Source organism: Petaurus breviceps, unplaced genomic scaffold, assembly GCF_028583685.1.
Source record: "Petaurus breviceps papuanus isolate PSGF00001 unplaced genomic scaffold, PetGlider_PUasm1.0 688, whole genome shotgun sequence".
Classification (NCBI taxonomy): domain Eukaryota; kingdom Metazoa; phylum Chordata; class Mammalia; order Diprotodontia; family Petauridae; genus Petaurus; species Petaurus breviceps.
Window position 1 is genome coordinate 23,486,474 of NW_027186457.1, and position 18,672 is coordinate 23,505,145.

Genomic DNA, 18,672 nt, shown 5'->3' on the forward strand with positions numbered 1-18,672 from the left:
TAGCCTAGGGGCAGGGAAGATCTTTAAAATTTACATTCTTATTACATAGTCATACCTAGAGTGCATCCTATAGAGGATATTGACATAAAAAAAGATGAGCATTTGTAGCAAAAAGTCCTTCCCCCATTACCCAATGATATCTTACCCGATATTTTCATTTTCTTGGGTTCTGGGTCCAACTATTTGTCCATCTGTAGTGCCTGTCCCAAGATATCCATTAATGTCGTCTCCTCTCAGGAGAGAAGGGTTGTAACACTGTTCTATCATCTGGTAAATAGGCGTTCAGCATCTACTTTGACTTTTTGATGGCTACAATGATTACTTTTTAGTGACTACTGAGTCAGCCTGGTAGACTCCATTTAGCCAATAGAGAATTATCTGAAAATAGGACCTTTCCCCATCCACTTGGAGTTTGTGTTGGAGATAATCTATGATACAAGTATACACCCTTGGAGAGCCTACATCTCCCTGTTTCGTGCCTTGCTCAGTGCTATCACTCAGTAGATTATGAAACCAAAGTAGTTTTTATCAAAGTTCTCTTCCTGACCAAAGCTGCTATATCATAGATAAACATAGATAAATATATGATATATTGCAATGTATAATATGTGTATATGACATATATGTAATACAATATGTTCATATGTATGGCTAAGACAAATAGAATAGGTCTCATAAGGCTGAATTTTGATTTAAATCAATTTTTTTAAAAATTATTAATTTTTAGTTTAAAACGTTCAGTTCCACAGTCCCTTGAGTTCCAAACTTTCTCCCCCTCTGTCTCCTCCCCCCTCTCCTCCCATGGCGGCATGTAATCTGATAAAGGTTCTACAAATACCTTCATATCAAACATTAGTCAAATTGTAAAGAAGAATCATGACCAATGGAGTAAAGAACGAGAAAGAAGGAACAAAACAAAGCAATAGAGAGTGCAAGCAGTTTGCTTCAGTCTGCATTCAGACTCTGTAGTTCTTTCTCTGGATGTGGGTATCCCTTTCCATCGTGAATCTTTTGGAGTTGTCTCATAACCTTGCATTGCTGAGAGGGCCCCAGTCTATCAAAATTAGTTGTCGCAGATATGATGTGTCTGTAATTGTGTACAAAGTTCTCCTGGTTCTGCTCTCCTCACTCAGCATCAGTTTATATAAGTTTCTCCAGGTTATTATGAAGTCTGTCTCCTCCTCATTTCTTATAGCACACTAGTATTCCATTACATTCATATATCACAACTTGTTTAGCCATTCCCCAATTGATGGGCATCCCCTTGATTTTCAATGAGATTTTTTTAATTCACTACAAAAAAACATGAAGGGATCTATATTCTGTCCATTTGACAATGCATCATATGACTCCAAAAATAATTTTCTAGGAAAACCTACCTGCTCCTTTCTCATATTTTCATTACCGTGGACTTAGAATTATATAGAGATAGAAAAGTAGGCATTTGGGCAAGAACTCTTTTATTTTTTTATTTTTGTATCTCCAGTGCCTGGTGTGAGACCTGGCACACAGTAGGTGCATAGCTTCTTATTGAATTGCATTGAAATAAATTGAGTCTATAGTTTCTGATTTCTTTTGTCATCTTTTTTTTTTGAGAGACTGAACTGATATTGCCAGTCAAGATCTTTTCCAATCTCCTGTTCTTTGATATTTCTTAAAGACTGACTCCTGTGTCTTTGAAATTGTGTTGTCTTCCTATGATCCTACATTTCTGGATGGAATTTACAGAATGGTGTGGGTGCAAATCCCAAGGGATGAGAAATCCTGAGAGGTTTGCAACCTGTACCTGTGGAGGGAGCAGTTGTACAAGGACAGTCCTGTTCTTAAACTGAACTCTTCCCAGCACTGGGTGGGAGAAGGTTTTAAAATAAAAATGGAAATCTCCTTGTCCTTTATTCCTCAATTGTTTAATTTAAAAACTGGGGAGTGAGGGAAATGTAAGAAGTATTTCATGTCAAATTAATATTGGGGAAGACTAGACCCAGGTCTACATGTTATGTCATGATCTTACCTAAAATGATTATTCACCTTACTTTTTGGTTTGTACTCGTAGGCTTTTCTTGTTGAGAAGCTAGGGTTGATGCACCATGGGGAATTTTTCTTCATGCTAACAAGACTACTGGATACACCACCGATTTCAGATGAAAACCTTACAGTGACTGACACAACTTTTGTTGGTGTTCCGGTACGTTTATATGTGCCAACAAAAAAGCTGGATGGGCTAAAGAGAGCTGTGATTTATATTCATGGTGGCGCGGTTAGCTTTGCAAGTGCTGGTAAGTATAGCATCTCCTTGGGATACAATATGGCTTTGGCAGGACTGTTATAAAACTTTTCTGTTTGTAAAATTCCATGATCTGGAATACAAAAGTCTTCTACCTCTGCAGAGAGAGACATAATAAGTAAAGGAGGGACAGATATTTACCTGTGCCTTAAATTATTCCTTTGGAACTGATGGGGTTTTTTCCTTCAAGTTTTTATATGTCATTGTACTGAGAGCTTTTATTTTAACCATATTTATTTCTAAATATAGGGTTTCCCTTACAAGTAGGAGAAAAAAAACAAATACAAAATCGTTAAGCAAAACTAGTCACTCCTCTAAGGACTTCTGGTGATGATATATTCATTATTCCATGCCTAAAGTTCTCTAGCACTGCAGTGATAAATAATGAATCAATCAATAAATTAACAAAAGCTTTGACTTTATGTAGACCTCTATGATAAATGCTAGGGGTGTAAATAGATGGGAAGAAAGTGCATGTTCTGAACCCTTTTCCAATTCAAATATGGGCATGATAATTACACGGTCAATTATCATTGATTGTTCCTGTTGCTACTGCCCTGCTTCTGTTCCTCCTTTTCTTTCCTTTTTCCTTCTCTCCTCCTTTTCTTCCTTCTTTTCTTTCTCCATCTCATTCTTCTCCTTTTCTTCTTTCTCTTCCTTCTCTTTCTCTTTTTTTGCATTTACTCCTAATCTTTAATATTCAGGTTGAGTTCAATACAAGTCAACAAATATTTATTAAACATTTGTTAAGTGCCTACTGCTGAATGCCAGACACAAGTGAAACTGGGAATGTTTAAGTTCACACGCACACACACACACACACACACACACATGTACACACACACACACACACACACACACAAGCAAGAAGCCATGGAGCAGATCTCTGGGTTTTGGAGTTAACTTTGTCCCAAGGCAGATTGGACTGGGCCCCACATATGAACCCTTAGAACCAGGAGGACATAAAAACAATTTCAGGCTTTGGGCAGAGAGAGATCCTTAGACATCAGGGAAATTCAGCACCAACTGCCTTGGATCTCCTTGCTGGTAGTTTTACATGCTTTATCTTTCTTCACCTCTTTCTACTGCCTTGACATTTACTTTTATGCAGGTATTTTGAGATTTTTTTTATTAAACAAGTTTTTTATCTGAATGCTTGAGTACGAAGTGATCTTCTGTAGCAGATGTAGACTCGTGGTCAGGATACCCATGATTTCAGAGGCATTGTCTAAGAAGCTGGGGATAAAAAGATAAAAACAAGACTATCCTTATCCTTGAGAAGTTTGGTTGATAATAAGTTCACACTGGTTGAGTTTAGGTAATCATAACTTCCAGTGACAAAAGAGTAACTTTAATTTGTCCTCCTTAAAGGACAATAAAACTGAGCATCATATGGAATTAAAGTATTATTGTATTGGGAGTCGAGAGCCCCAGGTTCTACTCTCAATGCTACTACTGGGTGATAGGAAGCAATATATTCTATTTCTCTATGTCTTTTCCCCTCTCATCTGGAAAATAAAGAGATTAAATGAGGTAGACATTTTTGCGACTTAGGCTCTCTTATTTCATCTATAACTTAATTTCTGCCAGGCACTAGTAAGGTTAGAATAGCAATGCTCCCAAATAGGAAGAAGTCATCCCTTCTTTCATCATCTTTGCTCTCACAAGGAGCTAACGTCAACAAATTCCAAACACAGCCCAACCCCATTTAAATCTTTATACTACTTAGTTCCTATGCTTTCATTAATCGAAGCAATATACCAAGGTCAGAGGAAAAAGTAGACCCTTTCGAACCTTTAGTATGTTTCTGTTTGGATCAAGGCACATTTCAGAAAGCTGAACATATGATTTCAGTAGCATTGGGCAATTTAAAACATATTCTCAGACGTGAATCTGTAGGTCAAGATTTAGTCAACTATAATTGTTGGCCATCAACCCATGGGTAATTATTAATCTAATAAACTTATCATCCATACCCCAGTCAGTAAGTCAACAGGCTCAGTGGATAGAGTGGTGGGCCTAGAATCAGGAAGACTCATCTTCATGAGTTCAAATCTGGCCTTAGACACTTATTAGCTGTGTGACCTTGGACTTAATCTTCTTTGCCTCAGTTCCTCATGTGTAAAATGAAGTGGGGAAGAAAATAACAAATCACTCTAGTATCCAAGAAAACCTCCCATGGGGTGATGAAGAATCTGATAGAACTGAAAAATTATTAAACAGGTTCCAGGCATTGTTCTAAGAGCTGAAGAATACAAAGAAATGCAAAAACATGGATCCTGACCTCAAGGAGTTCACATTTGAATGGAGAGGAAAACATTTTAATGCTATGAACACACAAGATATATACAGTGTCAATGAAAGATAATTTTAGAAGGAAGGCAGTTGGAAGGCAGTGCAGGGGAAAGGTGGGAAAGTATGATTAGAACTGAGTATTTAATACACAATTTACAGCAGTAAATAAATATAATAACTTTGTATTTGACAAGTGTAAAGACCTAAAATTTTGGGATAAGAATTCATCCCAACAAATTGTTGGGAAAACTGGAAATCAGTATGGCAGAAATTGGGTGTAGATCAACATCTTACACCGTTTATCAAGATGAGGTCAAAATGGATACATGCCCTGGATATAAAGAGAGATATTACAAGAAAATTAGAAGAATATATAAAATATTATTTATCAGACTTATGAAAAGGTGAACAATTTATGAATAAACAAGAGATAGACAGCAAAGTTAGGTGTAAAATGGATAATGTTGATTACATTAAAGTAAAAAGGTTTTACACAAACAAAGCAAAAGTAGCCAAGATCAGAAGGAAAGCAGAAAATGGGCGAGAGGAGGGATTTTATAGACAGTTTCTCAGATAAATGTCTCATATCTCAAACACATAAAGAACTGAGTACTTAGAAAGTGAGGGAAACTAGGAGTCAGAAATGAAAAGGAAGAACATTCTAGGCATGGAAGGCAGCCAGAAAAAAGAATCAGAAGAAAGAATATCATATCATATCCAGCAAGCAGCTGGATCCTAGAGTCAAGTCATATCAACAAACATTTATTAAGCACTTACTATGTTCCTGTTCGAGAATGAAGGATCAGCAACAAGAACCATGTTCCAGGCACCATGTTAAACATTGGGGGTATAAATATGAATAGAAAGACAGCCCCTGCCCTCAAGGACCTTCCATTTCAGTGCAAGTGAGATAATATAAAGGGAGAAGAGAATAGGCCGAATGACAGACCTCTGGGAAACACCCATAGGGGAATGATCTGGATGAAGATCATCAAAAGGGACTGAGGAAAAGTCACAAAAAAAACCATCAGAAAATAATATCTAGGAGGAAATGCACATAGACAAGCAGAGACATAAGAAATGTTCTATCATCCCAGAAGCAAGGAAAGTCCAGACTATTTTCCTTGAATCATAACCCAGGTCCTGACCCAAGAAGACACACATACACTAAAGGGAAGAGGAAGCATTGGCCAGCAGGCATTTTAGGATGGAGTCCAATGGCATACAAAGCATTTTTCATTCTCAGAGACAAGGATATAGAATTTTCTCCTATGAGTACAGAGAGGCTTTCATGCTATTATTCCTGGTACAATTGCCATATCCCCTCCCTACCTTTCAATAGAAAGTATTCCCTTCTGGCTATTCTGACTACTGTGTCTCTGGTTAGTCTCTTTCATGGCAGGGCAGTGACCAAAATCAAAATCCTGGCAGTCAAAATAACTTCTTTTAAATGCTTTTCTCCAGTTGTATCACTTCTGTTAAAATTCTGGTTGCTAGATTTCTTATCCCAACACATGACAGTCACAGATACAATTATATTTTTAATTATACTTTCCCCTGAAAACACATGAAAACCTTTGACTTCTTGTACCTCTAATAGCAACCAACCTACTTGGAAGGAATCTTGGATATGAAGTTTCTTGGGTGTTTAGAGAAACTGCAGGAAAATCTAGCATTCCAACAAACTTTCCAAGTTCTCTGAGGAAAAAGATGGTGACAGATGTCACACCATTGGCCAATGCATGCCATCAAGATGACTGACACTGAATTAACATATTAGTAAAAAAAAAAAAGCATCTTGCTCACTTACTATGTCCCAAGCACTGTGCTAAATTCTGTTATTGAGCATGACATCTTCTAAGCTTCTCACTAATGAAAGATCTGGAAGTTGGGCTGTGAGATGAGCCTGGAGATAGTACACATTAAAGCTTGGCCACATCCAAATGGCTTTTCCCCTATTCACAGTGACAGGTTCCTACTTTTAGATCCTGTCATTATGCTAAACCCTTTCCATTTTGCAGTCCTTGTTCCAAATGAGAAGATGCCCCAGGCCAGGATGTAACAATTGAGTCGGGATCTAAATTTGGCCCCCACGTCACACCTGCATACTTTACTTGTGTTGGCCAATGTCATGAATCTGATACTTTTCCTTTCAGCAATGCTGCCTTATGACTTGCTGACAAGAAGAATAGCACGTGAGCTGGATGCTGTCGTCATGTCACCTAAGTAAGAGATAATTGTTTTTTCATTTAAAATGGTGTTTTTGTTTTGTTTTGCCGGGGCGGGGGGAGGAGGGGAGGAACTCATTCTTTACCTATGTACCAAATGACAGCCACATCCCATTGTTTTAATTAAGGTTGCTAAATGCTTGGAAAGTTATTATCCCTCTCCCAGGGATCACCATTTATGCTGCCATTTCTTCTTATATGCTATGGGACATACAGTGACAATTATTAGAAGATAACCCTGCAGTGTGTATATGCCTATCAGTTCCAAAATATAGATAGGGAGTTCCCAAATCAAGGAAAAACAAACAAAATGGGAAGATATTTGAAGCTATCTAATTCAACCCCTCCCCATTTTACATCTGGGGAACCTGAGGCCCAGAGAGGTTAAGTGATTTGCCAAGATCGCATGGGTAATAAGTGACAAAGACAGGATTTGAGCTGAAATGCTGACTCTAAAATCAATGTCATTACCATGTTCTCCTTGGTTCTTGGAGACTACAAGAACTTCCCACAATGGCATTACACATTTGGGGGAGTGAACAATAAATAGAAACCTGTCTAAAGAGACTTCACAAACTCCTGGTGAAAGGGACCTCCTTTGGAAAAAAATGGAATCACCTGAGAGTCTTGAACACCATACAAGAAAGGGATCTTGGAAGTAAGTGGGGCAGAATCTTCTTAGACTCCCTGTAACCACCTCCAGAGTAGCTTAGGATCTTTGATAGATCTTGCGACAATCCTACCTATATGAGAGTATCCCAAGTTTCTGATGTCATCCTGCCTCTTTTCTCTGTCATGCTGGATGTAGAAAATGGAAGCCAATGGGAAATAGTTAACATGAAGAATTTCACCACGGCACACTGATATTCTCTCACTGAATCTACTCTTTTACGAAGAGATGCCTACATAGTTACAGTGAGGGTCATGTGATCAATGTTCTGTTCTCTTTAAAGCTACAGACTTGCGCCTAAATACCATTTTCCAGCTCCACTGGACGATACCATCAGTGTGGTGAAGTTCTTTCTACAGGATGAAATTCTGGCAAAATATGGTGTGGACCCCACTAGAGTATGCATTTCAGGAGATAGCATTGGAGGGACTATAGCAGCCTCAATAACTCATATGGTAAGATGCTCTGCATTTTTTAATTATTCCAGTTGGAATCACTTTTTTTCATGTGATCACTATTTAATGTACTACATTTTTATATTTCGTGTACTATAGTCTGCTGGGGCAGAAGACTCAGAAGGCCTGGTTCAAATTTCAATTCTGTTACTGAGTAGCTTTGGAGAAGTCATCTGCCTATATGGATCTCATTTTTCACATCCTCAAAATGAAGGAAGGGGGAAGGGTTGGAATAGATCAGTGGTTCTCCAAGTGTGGTCCAAGAACCCTGGTGATCTCTAAAAAATTTTTCAGGGAGTCCATGAGGGAAAAACTTTTTTCCTAATAACACTAAGATGCTTTAATTTCTAATATGGTAAGTATCGATAGATATGATTCACCTAAACAAAAGCCCTTGGGAAAAGGATTCTTCAATAATTTTTAAGAGTATAAAGGAGTTGTAAGATCAAAAAGTTTGAGAACTATTGATCTAGATGAGTATTTAATGCCTTTCAGGTCTAAAATCTTATGAGTATCCAATCTTATAGGCAGCAGACAGAGAGAACTAACATGTCCCATCTTGGCTATTATAAAGTTTGCCTCTTCTGGACTCTTTCAAAAACCAACAACTTCTTTCTCAATTTCTTAAATTGTAAACATGTTAAATATAAATATTTTTATGTTTTACACACTATACAAAGTTCTGGGGATACAAAGAAAGTCAAAACCAAAAAAAACCCTCAAAAATACTACTCTCAAAGAGTTTACAATTCAACATGCCATCTACCGTTGAAAAATTGATAAACAGGGGGCGGCTAGGTGGCACAGTGAGTAGAGCGCCGGCCCTGGAGTCAGGAGGACCTGAGTTCAAATCTGGCCTCAGACACTTAACATAAAAACTAGCCGTGTGACCTTGGGCACATCACTTAACCCCAACTGCCCTCCAAAAAGCAAAAAAAAAATTAATAAACATAATTAATTCTGCCTCTAAGGAAGTGATTCCTTTTGGTAACCTGTTCTTTCAACTATAAGAACATCTAGCTAATAAACATTCTCACCAGAATTTCTTCCATATTATAACTAACCATATTAATTAGTAGCTATATTAGTTAGTAACATTAATTCATAATTAGACAAGCCATAATCTGAAGAAATCTGTCTCATCAAATTGTTTTCATCCTCAAAGTGCTTACATTGTTTTCCACAAAATGTGGTGCTGCAACTGGGGTGGGGATGAAGGATGAAATAGAAGGGAAGTCAATGAGCATCTCTTAAGTACCACATGCCAGAGAATTGTTAAATGTTTACAACGATGAGCTCATTTGATTCTTACTACAGCCCTGTGAAGTACAGTTATTCCTTTTGCTGGTTTGGGACACAGAACCCCCACAATCTGGGAAATCCCCATAAAATGTTTTGGCCCTCCCTTCATACCAGAGAAGTCTGATTTTTTTTTTCTTCTTTTGTATGGTATTTGCAGTACTTTGTTGCAAAATTTGGGTTAAGTGTTTGATCGTGGACTCTGTGTCATCTGTGACTTCCACAAAAGTCCCCCCAAAATTCCCATTTAATTTCTTCTGTTGTCCCATGATATATTTAAACCATGGCAAGGAAAGTCACAATGTGGAAAGGATAACTGCACTCAAGTCGGGATTGTGGGCGTGAGTGTTATTGGTCAGTTCGGGAGCCTCTTCACCAATGCTTCTCTGCTCAGTAAATGGCTGCTGATACTCACAGTTCTTCAGCTGGGGGAATTCTCTTCTCTAAACCAACCATATATAAATCTTTATAAAGTCTCTCCATTAACTATCACCCATAAAAGAGTTTTTAGAAAGTATTGTCTGTTCATCTGAATAGCAGTTCTCTTTAAGGTAGAAAACTGACAAATTTTTATCAAACTGGCTATCTCTGCATTAAACAGACCAATACAACAGGTTATCTGCTCACCTGAGCTGTGCCATCCGCATTACACACAGCAGCATCTCACCATGATACCAAAGTAGGTGAGTCCTGGTCTGCTTTTCCATTTCATGCAGGTGGCAGCAGAGAGCAATAAGCCCTTTTGGAAAAGCTTTACCTTGGTTCCAACTTTAGGAGATGCTAACTCTCATTGCCATTGGCTATCTTGGCCAAAGAAGTCAGTTCTCTCTCTGACCAATTAGGAATCACTCACCTCATTGTTTCTACTGACTTACAAGAGAGCAGCTTTTCTGAAGAACTGTCTTCCTCAGATTCCCTGTTCTCTTATCCTGCTGTGTCTACAGTAGCTTTAATGAAAGTCCCCTGACTGACTGGTTTTCTATTTGAAAAGTCACAATTTCCAAATTTTCCCTATAGAATTGCTTTTTAAAAAAAATCACAGCACAGTCTATAAATGTTTCTATGATTCCTCGTTTTCTTTTTTTTGCCTCCTTTAGTAATAAAACAGGTGCAAATGCAAATTAACTGAAGCACCCTCCAAAAGGTCATCAATCTTTTTGGTGCCCTTGAAACTATGTTTCTTTATTCTCATATTTCTCTAAATCTTAATAAATAAAAGCTTTTTCTCTGTCTCTAAACATTAAGTTGTTCCTACACAAATAAGATCTCACTCCACATAGTTGCATTGAGGTCTGGGTCCCCAAATCTGTACCTCAAATCTATAGATCACTTTCTCTCCAAAACTGTCCCAATTCCACCTGAAGGCTAGGTGACTTCATAGTTTAGAGTCAAACAAAGGGTTTATTTCTACTCACATTAGACATCAGAATATTCATCTAGAACAGCAACAATCCCTTGTGTCCTTTGATAAAGTAAATCTCTTCCTTTACACAAAAATACTTTTTCTTCTCTTTTTCAGAGTATGTTCTAAATGTACAAATGCTCTTAAAAAAGAGAGGGGAAGTGTTTCTTACCCTTTGATGTTGTGCCAGCTTCAAGTAAAAGAGAGAGGTCAGTCACCTAGCATTTATTGAATGCTTCCTATGTGTCAGCCACCTTTCTACATGCCAGGGATAGTAAGGGCAACTAGGCGGCACAGTAGAAAGAGCACTGGGCTTGGAATCAGGAAGACTCATCTTCCTGAGTTCAAATATAGCCTCAGACACTGACTAGCTGTATGACCCTGAGCAAGTCACTTAATCATGTTTGCCTCGGTATCCTCCTCTGTAAAATGATCTGGAGAAGGAAATGACAAACCACTCTAGTATTATTGCCAAGAAAACTCCAATGGGGTCACAAAGAGTCAGACATAACTGAAGAACAACTGAAAGACAAAAAAACAGTCCCTTCACTCAAGCCTCTCACAGCCTAATGGGTTTGACTAAAGTGGTCTCTAAAGGTCTCTTTAGTTTTATCATGCTACATTGCAATGTTAACATGTATTTATAGAGTTCTTTCTGGTTTACAAAGCATTTTTCTCATCTAACTCAATAACACAAGAATTATCATTCTCATCTTAGATGGTTACACTGCTAGCAAGTGTTAGAAGTGGGATATAATAATATGAATAATAATAATAGTAAGCAGCATGTATGTGGTACTTTAAGGCTTCCATATCACTTCATATGTTATCTCATTCAATATTCAATATAACCACGTGATGTAGCTGCTATCATTTTGCTCGTTTTATAAATGATGAAACTGAATCTGAGAAAAGTTAAGTGACTTGCTCAGAGTCACACAGCTAATAAGAGAGAAGAGGGGAGGAGAGTGGAGGACAAATGAAGGAGACAGAGGAGAAGGAGAGGCTAGAAGGGAGGAAAGGATAGGAGAAAAGAGAGGAGGATAAAAAAAAGAGGAGAGGAGGAGAGAAGGCAAAAGGAGAAAAGGGAATGAAGGGAGGGAAGAGGAGGAAAGAGATGAAAAAGGAGTACAAAAGAGGAGAGAGAGGAGAGGAAAATGGGAAGGAAGGAAAGAGAAAAAGGTAAGGTGAGGAGATAAAGAGGAGAATGAAAAGGAGGTAAAAAGGAGGAGGAAGAGGGAAAAGTGAAGGAAAGAAGAATAAATGGAAATCTAGTTGTGTGATTTCATCTGCAATCTAAAAGACCATATGACTAAGTTCAAACATATACAAGGAAAGATTTTTCCTTTCTTTGTTTTTGTTTTTTCATAAATATTAGTTGAAGATCCCTCCATTCTTAGGCTTCTGGCTTCACTACCTCACTAAAGCTTTTGGGTTGTAAACAGTCATGACACTGAGGTTGAACCTCACCCTCCTCAGAAGTGATCCCTGGCTTTCATTCTCTTCTTCTCTCAGAGGCTTCCAAACATTTTTTTCCCTAAAAAGTCCCTTTCACAGAAAAGAACAATTTCAACCACAAGTTGATCATTAAATAAAATTTGAGATTGGTTTAAAAGCCTTATTGAAGGTTTTTAAACCAACCTCAAATTTGATTTAATGATCGCAAAGTTATTACATTTGATTAGCTACAATAGTCCAAATTAAATTTTATAAGTATATTTAATTTTTAAAAGAAGAAATTTCTGTATTAAATGAATATTGAAGTTATCCTAGCCTTTTTTGTATTCATTAGGAAGATGTTATTAGTACTGGCATAACCATGTCACACCTGGTTTTTGAGAGTGTTCTATGTCAACATTGTGCCAACTACCATTAACTCACATCATCACCTGTGAGCATGATATCACAAGAGATGATGGGCTCTTGTATGTTTCTCACCTATGCAGCAATGAACTCCAAGTTGTCCAGGGCCACATTGGGGATGGATTCAATGTATGGTTCTTCTTCATGATTCCTCCATTCACTTTTTGTGTTAGCTATAAGTCAGTAAATATATACCTTAGTGGGCTAAATGAGACTTTATAAAGATCATATGTATATATGTAATCATTAATTATTAATGATTTGTTTCATTTTTGTAAATAATCTGAAACTCAGAACATGATTTCCAAACGAAATAATATTGAACAATAATGGTTTAGGGGTAGGTGGGCATGTGAGGTCCTCAGTCCAGACCAGAAAAGGCCATCTGATAGACATTACTAATAGTCCTGTAGAAACGAAAATGTGAGTATAAATCTGCTTTTCTTGGGGAGGGTATTCAGAATTTCCAAGTAGGGTTTGTAGGAACACATGTTTTCCAGTGTTGCCCTGTTTCAGTCTTCCTCTCCTACCTGGTACCCCACAAACACACTGTCAGACACAAACTGAATCTTAGAAAATAAAAGTAAGAAAACACCATGGATAAATGGAGTGAGGGCTGGATCTGGAATCCATCGTCCTAAGTATGAATATCAGTCATGTACTGAATACATCTGTGATCTCAGTCTCTCCAGATCTCAATTTTTTCATCTATAAAATGAGGGGTTGGCCTGGATGACCTCTAAGACAAGGATTCTTAACCTTTTTGTTGTCATGGCCCCATTTGGCAGTTTGGTGAAGACCACTAAGGCATAGTTTTACTGACTAATAGCTAACACATAAAACGAATGGAGGCATTGTGAAGAAGATCCTTGCGTGGAATACATCCTCAATGTGGTCATGGACAACTTGGACTCCATTGTTGTGAATAGCTGCTATGTGCAATGGATGAGGGGATAGCACCACCCAGTTTACCTTGGTAAATGTTTGGGAATAACGTCCTTGGATGATTTTGTTTGGTCTGCTTTGGCTTTAGTACCACTGTTTCTTCCACTTTGCTTCTGAGTCGGTGTCCCTGTCTGGGACTCCATGAAGCTTAGAGCCTGGGTGCTCACCCTAAAACATTGTGTAACAACTGTGGGGAGACATTTGCAGTTGTTGCGCCTGAGGCTTGCTATACACTACCATTCACCCAGTCTATGCTCCAGGACTTAACACCCAAGGCCTTAATAGGACAGAGGTCTTAGAATCTTGAAATTTCAGAATTGGAAGGGACCTGCAAGGTCATCAAGATGAGATTATACTTGAAGAATATATGGTGTCTCCCCTATGAGTATGTGACCTCCTTAAGGGCAGGAATGAGACATAGAGACATGTGTCTGGACACAGACACACATATATACACATATACATATATAGACCCTCAATGTTTTACACAATACCTGGATCACAGTAAGTTTTTAATAAATGCTCATTGACTGACCAGCTGACCTTGACATCATCCTGGATAAGGGGCAATCTACCATCTGCTCTCCTGATGCCTTTGTTCAAAGCTCCATAAACTCAGCAATGTCTTCCTACAGTCCTTCTGGTCCTATCATATATCTTTTCACGAAATGTAAATTGAGGGCAATTATTTCAAGCCCAGCAGGTTAGAGGATACATCCCCCACAGAGCTGCCATACCTCCCAATTGTTCATGTTTTTTAGAGAAGAGGGGAAAGGAAAGAAATAAAGGAAATAGGAGTAGAGGAGACAAGAGGTAGAAATGTAAGGTAGTAGAGGGAAGGGAAGAAGGAGAGGAAAGGAAAATAGGAAGAAGCAGAAGAGGAAAAGCATAGGGGAGAGAAATGAAGAGGAATAGAAAAAAAGAGACAGAAAAGGGAGAAGAAAAGGAAGACTAAAGAGAATGAATAGAAGAAATGGACATTTAGTTTTAGGATTCTATCTGCAGCCTTGGGGCTATGTCTAAACCTATACCAGGAGGATTTTTTCCCTGCTATTTTTTGTTTGCTTGGTTCCTTTAAGGAAAAATAACGGAAGTTACAAATCCATTTTTAAGTTTCTGGCTTCTCTAATACAGTGTAGCTCGTGGGCCAAAAATAGTCATGACACTGGTCTACCTCTGTCTAGATGAGTGAGGTTGCCCCTAAAACTCCTGAGCAGAAATCTATGCCTTCAATTCTCAGAGAATTCTCACAGAAGCTTCCAGACATTTTTTAAAGTCCCTTTAATATTTTCTTTCTTTCCTTCGTTCCTTCCTTCCATTTTCCTCCACAAAATGACTAATATGGAAATGTTTTACATGTTTGCATATATATGTATATATATATATATATGTATATATATATATATATAACCTATATCTGATTGCTTACTATCTAGGTGAGGGAGGGACGTATAGAATTTGGACATTAAAATAAAAAAATTACTATTAAAATTGTTTTTATATGTATTTTATATGTAATTGGGAATAAAAATAAGTACCATTTAAAAAGTCCCTTTCATAGAAAATAACATTTCAAACTCAAGTTTAAATAAGGTTTTTGAACAAATCTTAAGTTTAGTGTTCACAAAAAAATAACATTTAATGAATTACAATGGTTTAAATTAATTTCTTTTATTTTTTCATTTGTTTGGATCTGTTTTATAGTATCTTGATTTCTCATAAAGTCATTAGCTTCCATTTGCTCCAATCTAATTCTGAAGCAATGATTCTCCTCAGTGAGCTTTTGAGATTCTTTTTCCATCTGACAAATTTGGCTTTTTAAGGCATTCTTCTCCTCATTGCCTTTTTGAGCCTCTTTTGCCATTTGAGTTAGTCTGTTTTTTAAGCTGTGATTTTCCTCAGTCAGGCTGTTGACTCTCATTTCTTAATTTTCTTCCATTGTTCTCATTTCTCTTCCCAATTTTTCCTCCACTTCTCTTATCTGCTTCTTAAGGTCCTCTATGGCCCATAACCAGCTTGTATTTTCCTTTGAAGCTTTTGTGCAGGAGTTCTGACTTCACTGTCTTCCTCCTGTTCCATGCTTTGCTCCTTTTGTCCCCAAAATTGGAGTCTAATGTTGGAATCTTCTGTCTGCTTTGTTTCCTTTGCCTGGCCATGTCGCCCCTCAGTCACTTGACCCCTGGGCTTTTTACCACAGTAGGACTCTGCCACCAGCCAGGGGAGTTTCTGTCCCAAATGTTGGGCTTTTCTCAGCTGCCAGAGGTACCCTCTCTGAGGTGTCCACACACTCTGGCAAGCTGTACACACACACCCAGGACCTGTACCCTAGACTGCAATCCAGATCCAAGAAGGTTAAAGCAAGAGTGATTACCCCTTAGACTGGTGCTTGGTCCCCCTACACTCTTCAGGCCAGGAGCTGAAGCTGCCACGTGGCACTGGCTGGTTGTGCCAGTGGCTTAGCAGCTTCTAGCCCCAGGGGGAAAAGCCACACACTCCCACTTACTGGGTCCCAAAGTCCAGACTGCACTGACTTCTCACTTTGTCCTTCGCATCTATGTGTTGATAAATCTGAAAAGGGCCACAGCTGCTGCTGATCTGGAGTCCCTCCAGCCGGCAGCTGGTCAGGCCCACCCTGGGGCTAAAACCTTGGCGTGGGTCTGGGCTGGGCTCCCAGAGCACTGCGCTGGCCGATTCCTGCTGGCCTGCCGGGCTGTTCTCAGCAGGAGGTTAGCTTCTCTGTGTCATTTTGTGGGTTCTGCAGCTCCAAAGTCTGTTTAGAGGCCCCTTTTTACATGGATTGGGGAAGGTAGAAGCTGGAGCCACAGGGAGGTCCTGCTTCTACTCTGCCACCTTTGAAGGTGCAGCTTTTTGGCCCTCTTTTGCCATTTGAGTTATTCTATTTTTTTAAGATGTTATTTTCTTCAGTATTTTGGGGGTCTCCTTTAGCAGGCTGGTGACTCCCTTTTCATGATTTTCTTGCATCATTCTCATTTCTCTCCCCAATTTTTCCTCCACTTCTCTTACTTGATTTTCAAAATCCTTCTTGAGCTCCTCCATGGCCTGTAATCAGTTATATTTTTCTTGGAAGCTTTTGATGCAGGAGTTTTACTTCATTGACTTCTTCTGGTTCCATGTATTGATCCTTTTCGACTCTGAAAAAGGAATCTATGGTAGTATTGCATTTCCTCTGTTTGCTCATTTTGCCAGCCAATTACTTGGTTTTTGAGCTCTTTGCCATGGTAGAACTCTGCTTCCAGAGTGGAGAGAGCTTTGTCCCAAATCACTGGTGTTTTAGCAAATGCTGTCAGAGCTATGAGGAGGGTGCCCTCTCTACAGACACCCCAAGCTCTGGCACACTGGCCACACACCCCAGGACCACTACCCAAGACCATGATCCAGATCCAAGTAGGTCAAAGCAAGAGTGATTACCCTCTGAATGGTCACTTGGCATCCCTATGATCTGCAGGCCAGGAGCTCTGGAGGCAGCCACATGGCAGCAGCTTCAGCCACTATGCCTCTGCCCCCTCTCACCCCAGGGGCAGGGGCCAGACAGCACTCTTCCATTCTCCTGTCACCCAGTTCCAACAGAGTTCCCCACTGACTTTTTACTTTCTCTTTGGCATTTATGGGTTGAGAAGTCTGGAAATCACCACAGCTGCTGGTGATTCATTCTCCTGAAGTCTGCTCTGGCCAGTCTGTGACACTGGCTGGGACCACCCTGGGTCCAGGACCACATGGCTCACGTAGGACTGTGCTCAGCTCTCAGCTCAGTGTGATAGAACCCTCTTGTCATCCTGCTAGGCTGCCTTCAGCGGGAGATCTGTTTCTCTCTGTCACTCTGTGGGTTCTGTAGCTATAAAATTAGTTTAGAGTCATATTTTACAGGTATTGGAGGTGGTTGGAGTGGGAGCTCAGACAAATTCCTGTTTTCACTCCACCATCTTGGCTCTGTGTCCAGGGTAATGTCTTAAATTAATTTCTTAAAGTTTACCTTCTAAATTTTTTTAAAAGAAGAAATGTTTATATTACATAAACATTGAATTTGTCTAGCTTTTTCACATTCATTTGGAAGACAATATCAGCAATGGCATTATTAATTCATAGCAAATTGACTCGTAACAAGGCCTGGTTTTTGAGAGTATTCTAATTCCAAATGAACTTTTTCTCTCTTAGAAATATAAAAATATTCTGAGTAGTAAGTTATGAGATGTCTGATTCATTGACTAATTGATTAATGCATATTCTAATATTTACAGGTGATGGGTGATCCTGAAGTCAAAAATAAATTTAAGATGCAAGCTTTAATTTACCCAGTGTTACAAATAATTATTACAGACACACCATCTTATAGGGAAAATGAACATGGGATAGTGTTAACAAAGTCCCTGGTCCTGCATTTTATGAGTGATGGCTTCACCACAGATGAATCCCTTCATCAGGCCTTGGTAGCCAGACAACACATACCTGTCGAATTTAGCCATTTCTTCAAGTTTGTCAACTGGAGTCTTCTGCTTCCTGAGAAATTTAAAAAAAACCATGTTTATACCAACCCAATTTATGGAAGTTCCAAGATTGTAGAAAAATTTCCAGCGATTGTGGATTACAGAACCTCCCCTTTAGTGGCTAATGATTCAACATTGCGCCAACTACCATTAACTTACATCATCACCTGTGAGCATGATATCTTAAGAGATGATGGGCTCATGTATGTTTCTCGTCTACGCAGCAATGGAGTCCCAGTTTTCCATGATCACATTGAAGACGGATTCCATGCATCACTCTTTTTCTCAACTCCTCCATTCACTTTACGTGTTACCTTTAAGTTAACAAATCTATACCTTAGTGGGATAAATGAGAATTTATAAAGAGCATATGTATACATGCAATTTGCTAATTATGAATTTGCTCTATGATTTCATTTGCAAATAGTTTGAAACTCAGAACGTGGTTTCTAATGGAAACAGTATTGAACACTGGTGGTGTGGGGGTAGATGGGCATGTGAGGTTCTCAGTCCAAATCAGAAGAGTCCATCTTATAGGTCATACTAATAGCCTTATTGAATCTAATTTTCGAGTATCATTGCACTTGTTCAGAAAAAAACATTCAAAATCCCCAAGTATGGTTCCAAGAAAACACATCCTCCCAGTGCTACCCTGTTTCAGCCTCTTTCTCTTACCTGGAGACCCTGAGTGTCAGACCTAGACTGCTCCCTGGCCCTCTTCATTGAATG

General features: G+C 38.9%; 1 protein-coding gene across 1 annotated transcript in view; it reads left to right on the plus strand.

Annotated features, from left to right (window-relative positions):
• LOC138174288 (arylacetamide deacetylase-like) overlaps nucleotides 1–18,306 on the plus strand; it is a 21,637-nt gene extending 3,331 nt beyond the window's left edge. The window contains exons 2-5 of the mRNA XM_069104447.1: nucleotides 2,054–2,276; nucleotides 6,736–6,805; nucleotides 7,761–7,932; nucleotides 17,698–18,306. Coding sequence (XP_068960548.1) covers nucleotides 2,054–2,276; nucleotides 6,736–6,805; nucleotides 7,761–7,932; nucleotides 17,698–18,306 — 1,074 coding nt within the window. The remainder of the gene's footprint in view (nucleotides 1–2,053; nucleotides 2,277–6,735; nucleotides 6,806–7,760; nucleotides 7,933–17,697) is intronic.
• Nucleotides 18,307–18,672: the final 366 nt, after the last annotated feature.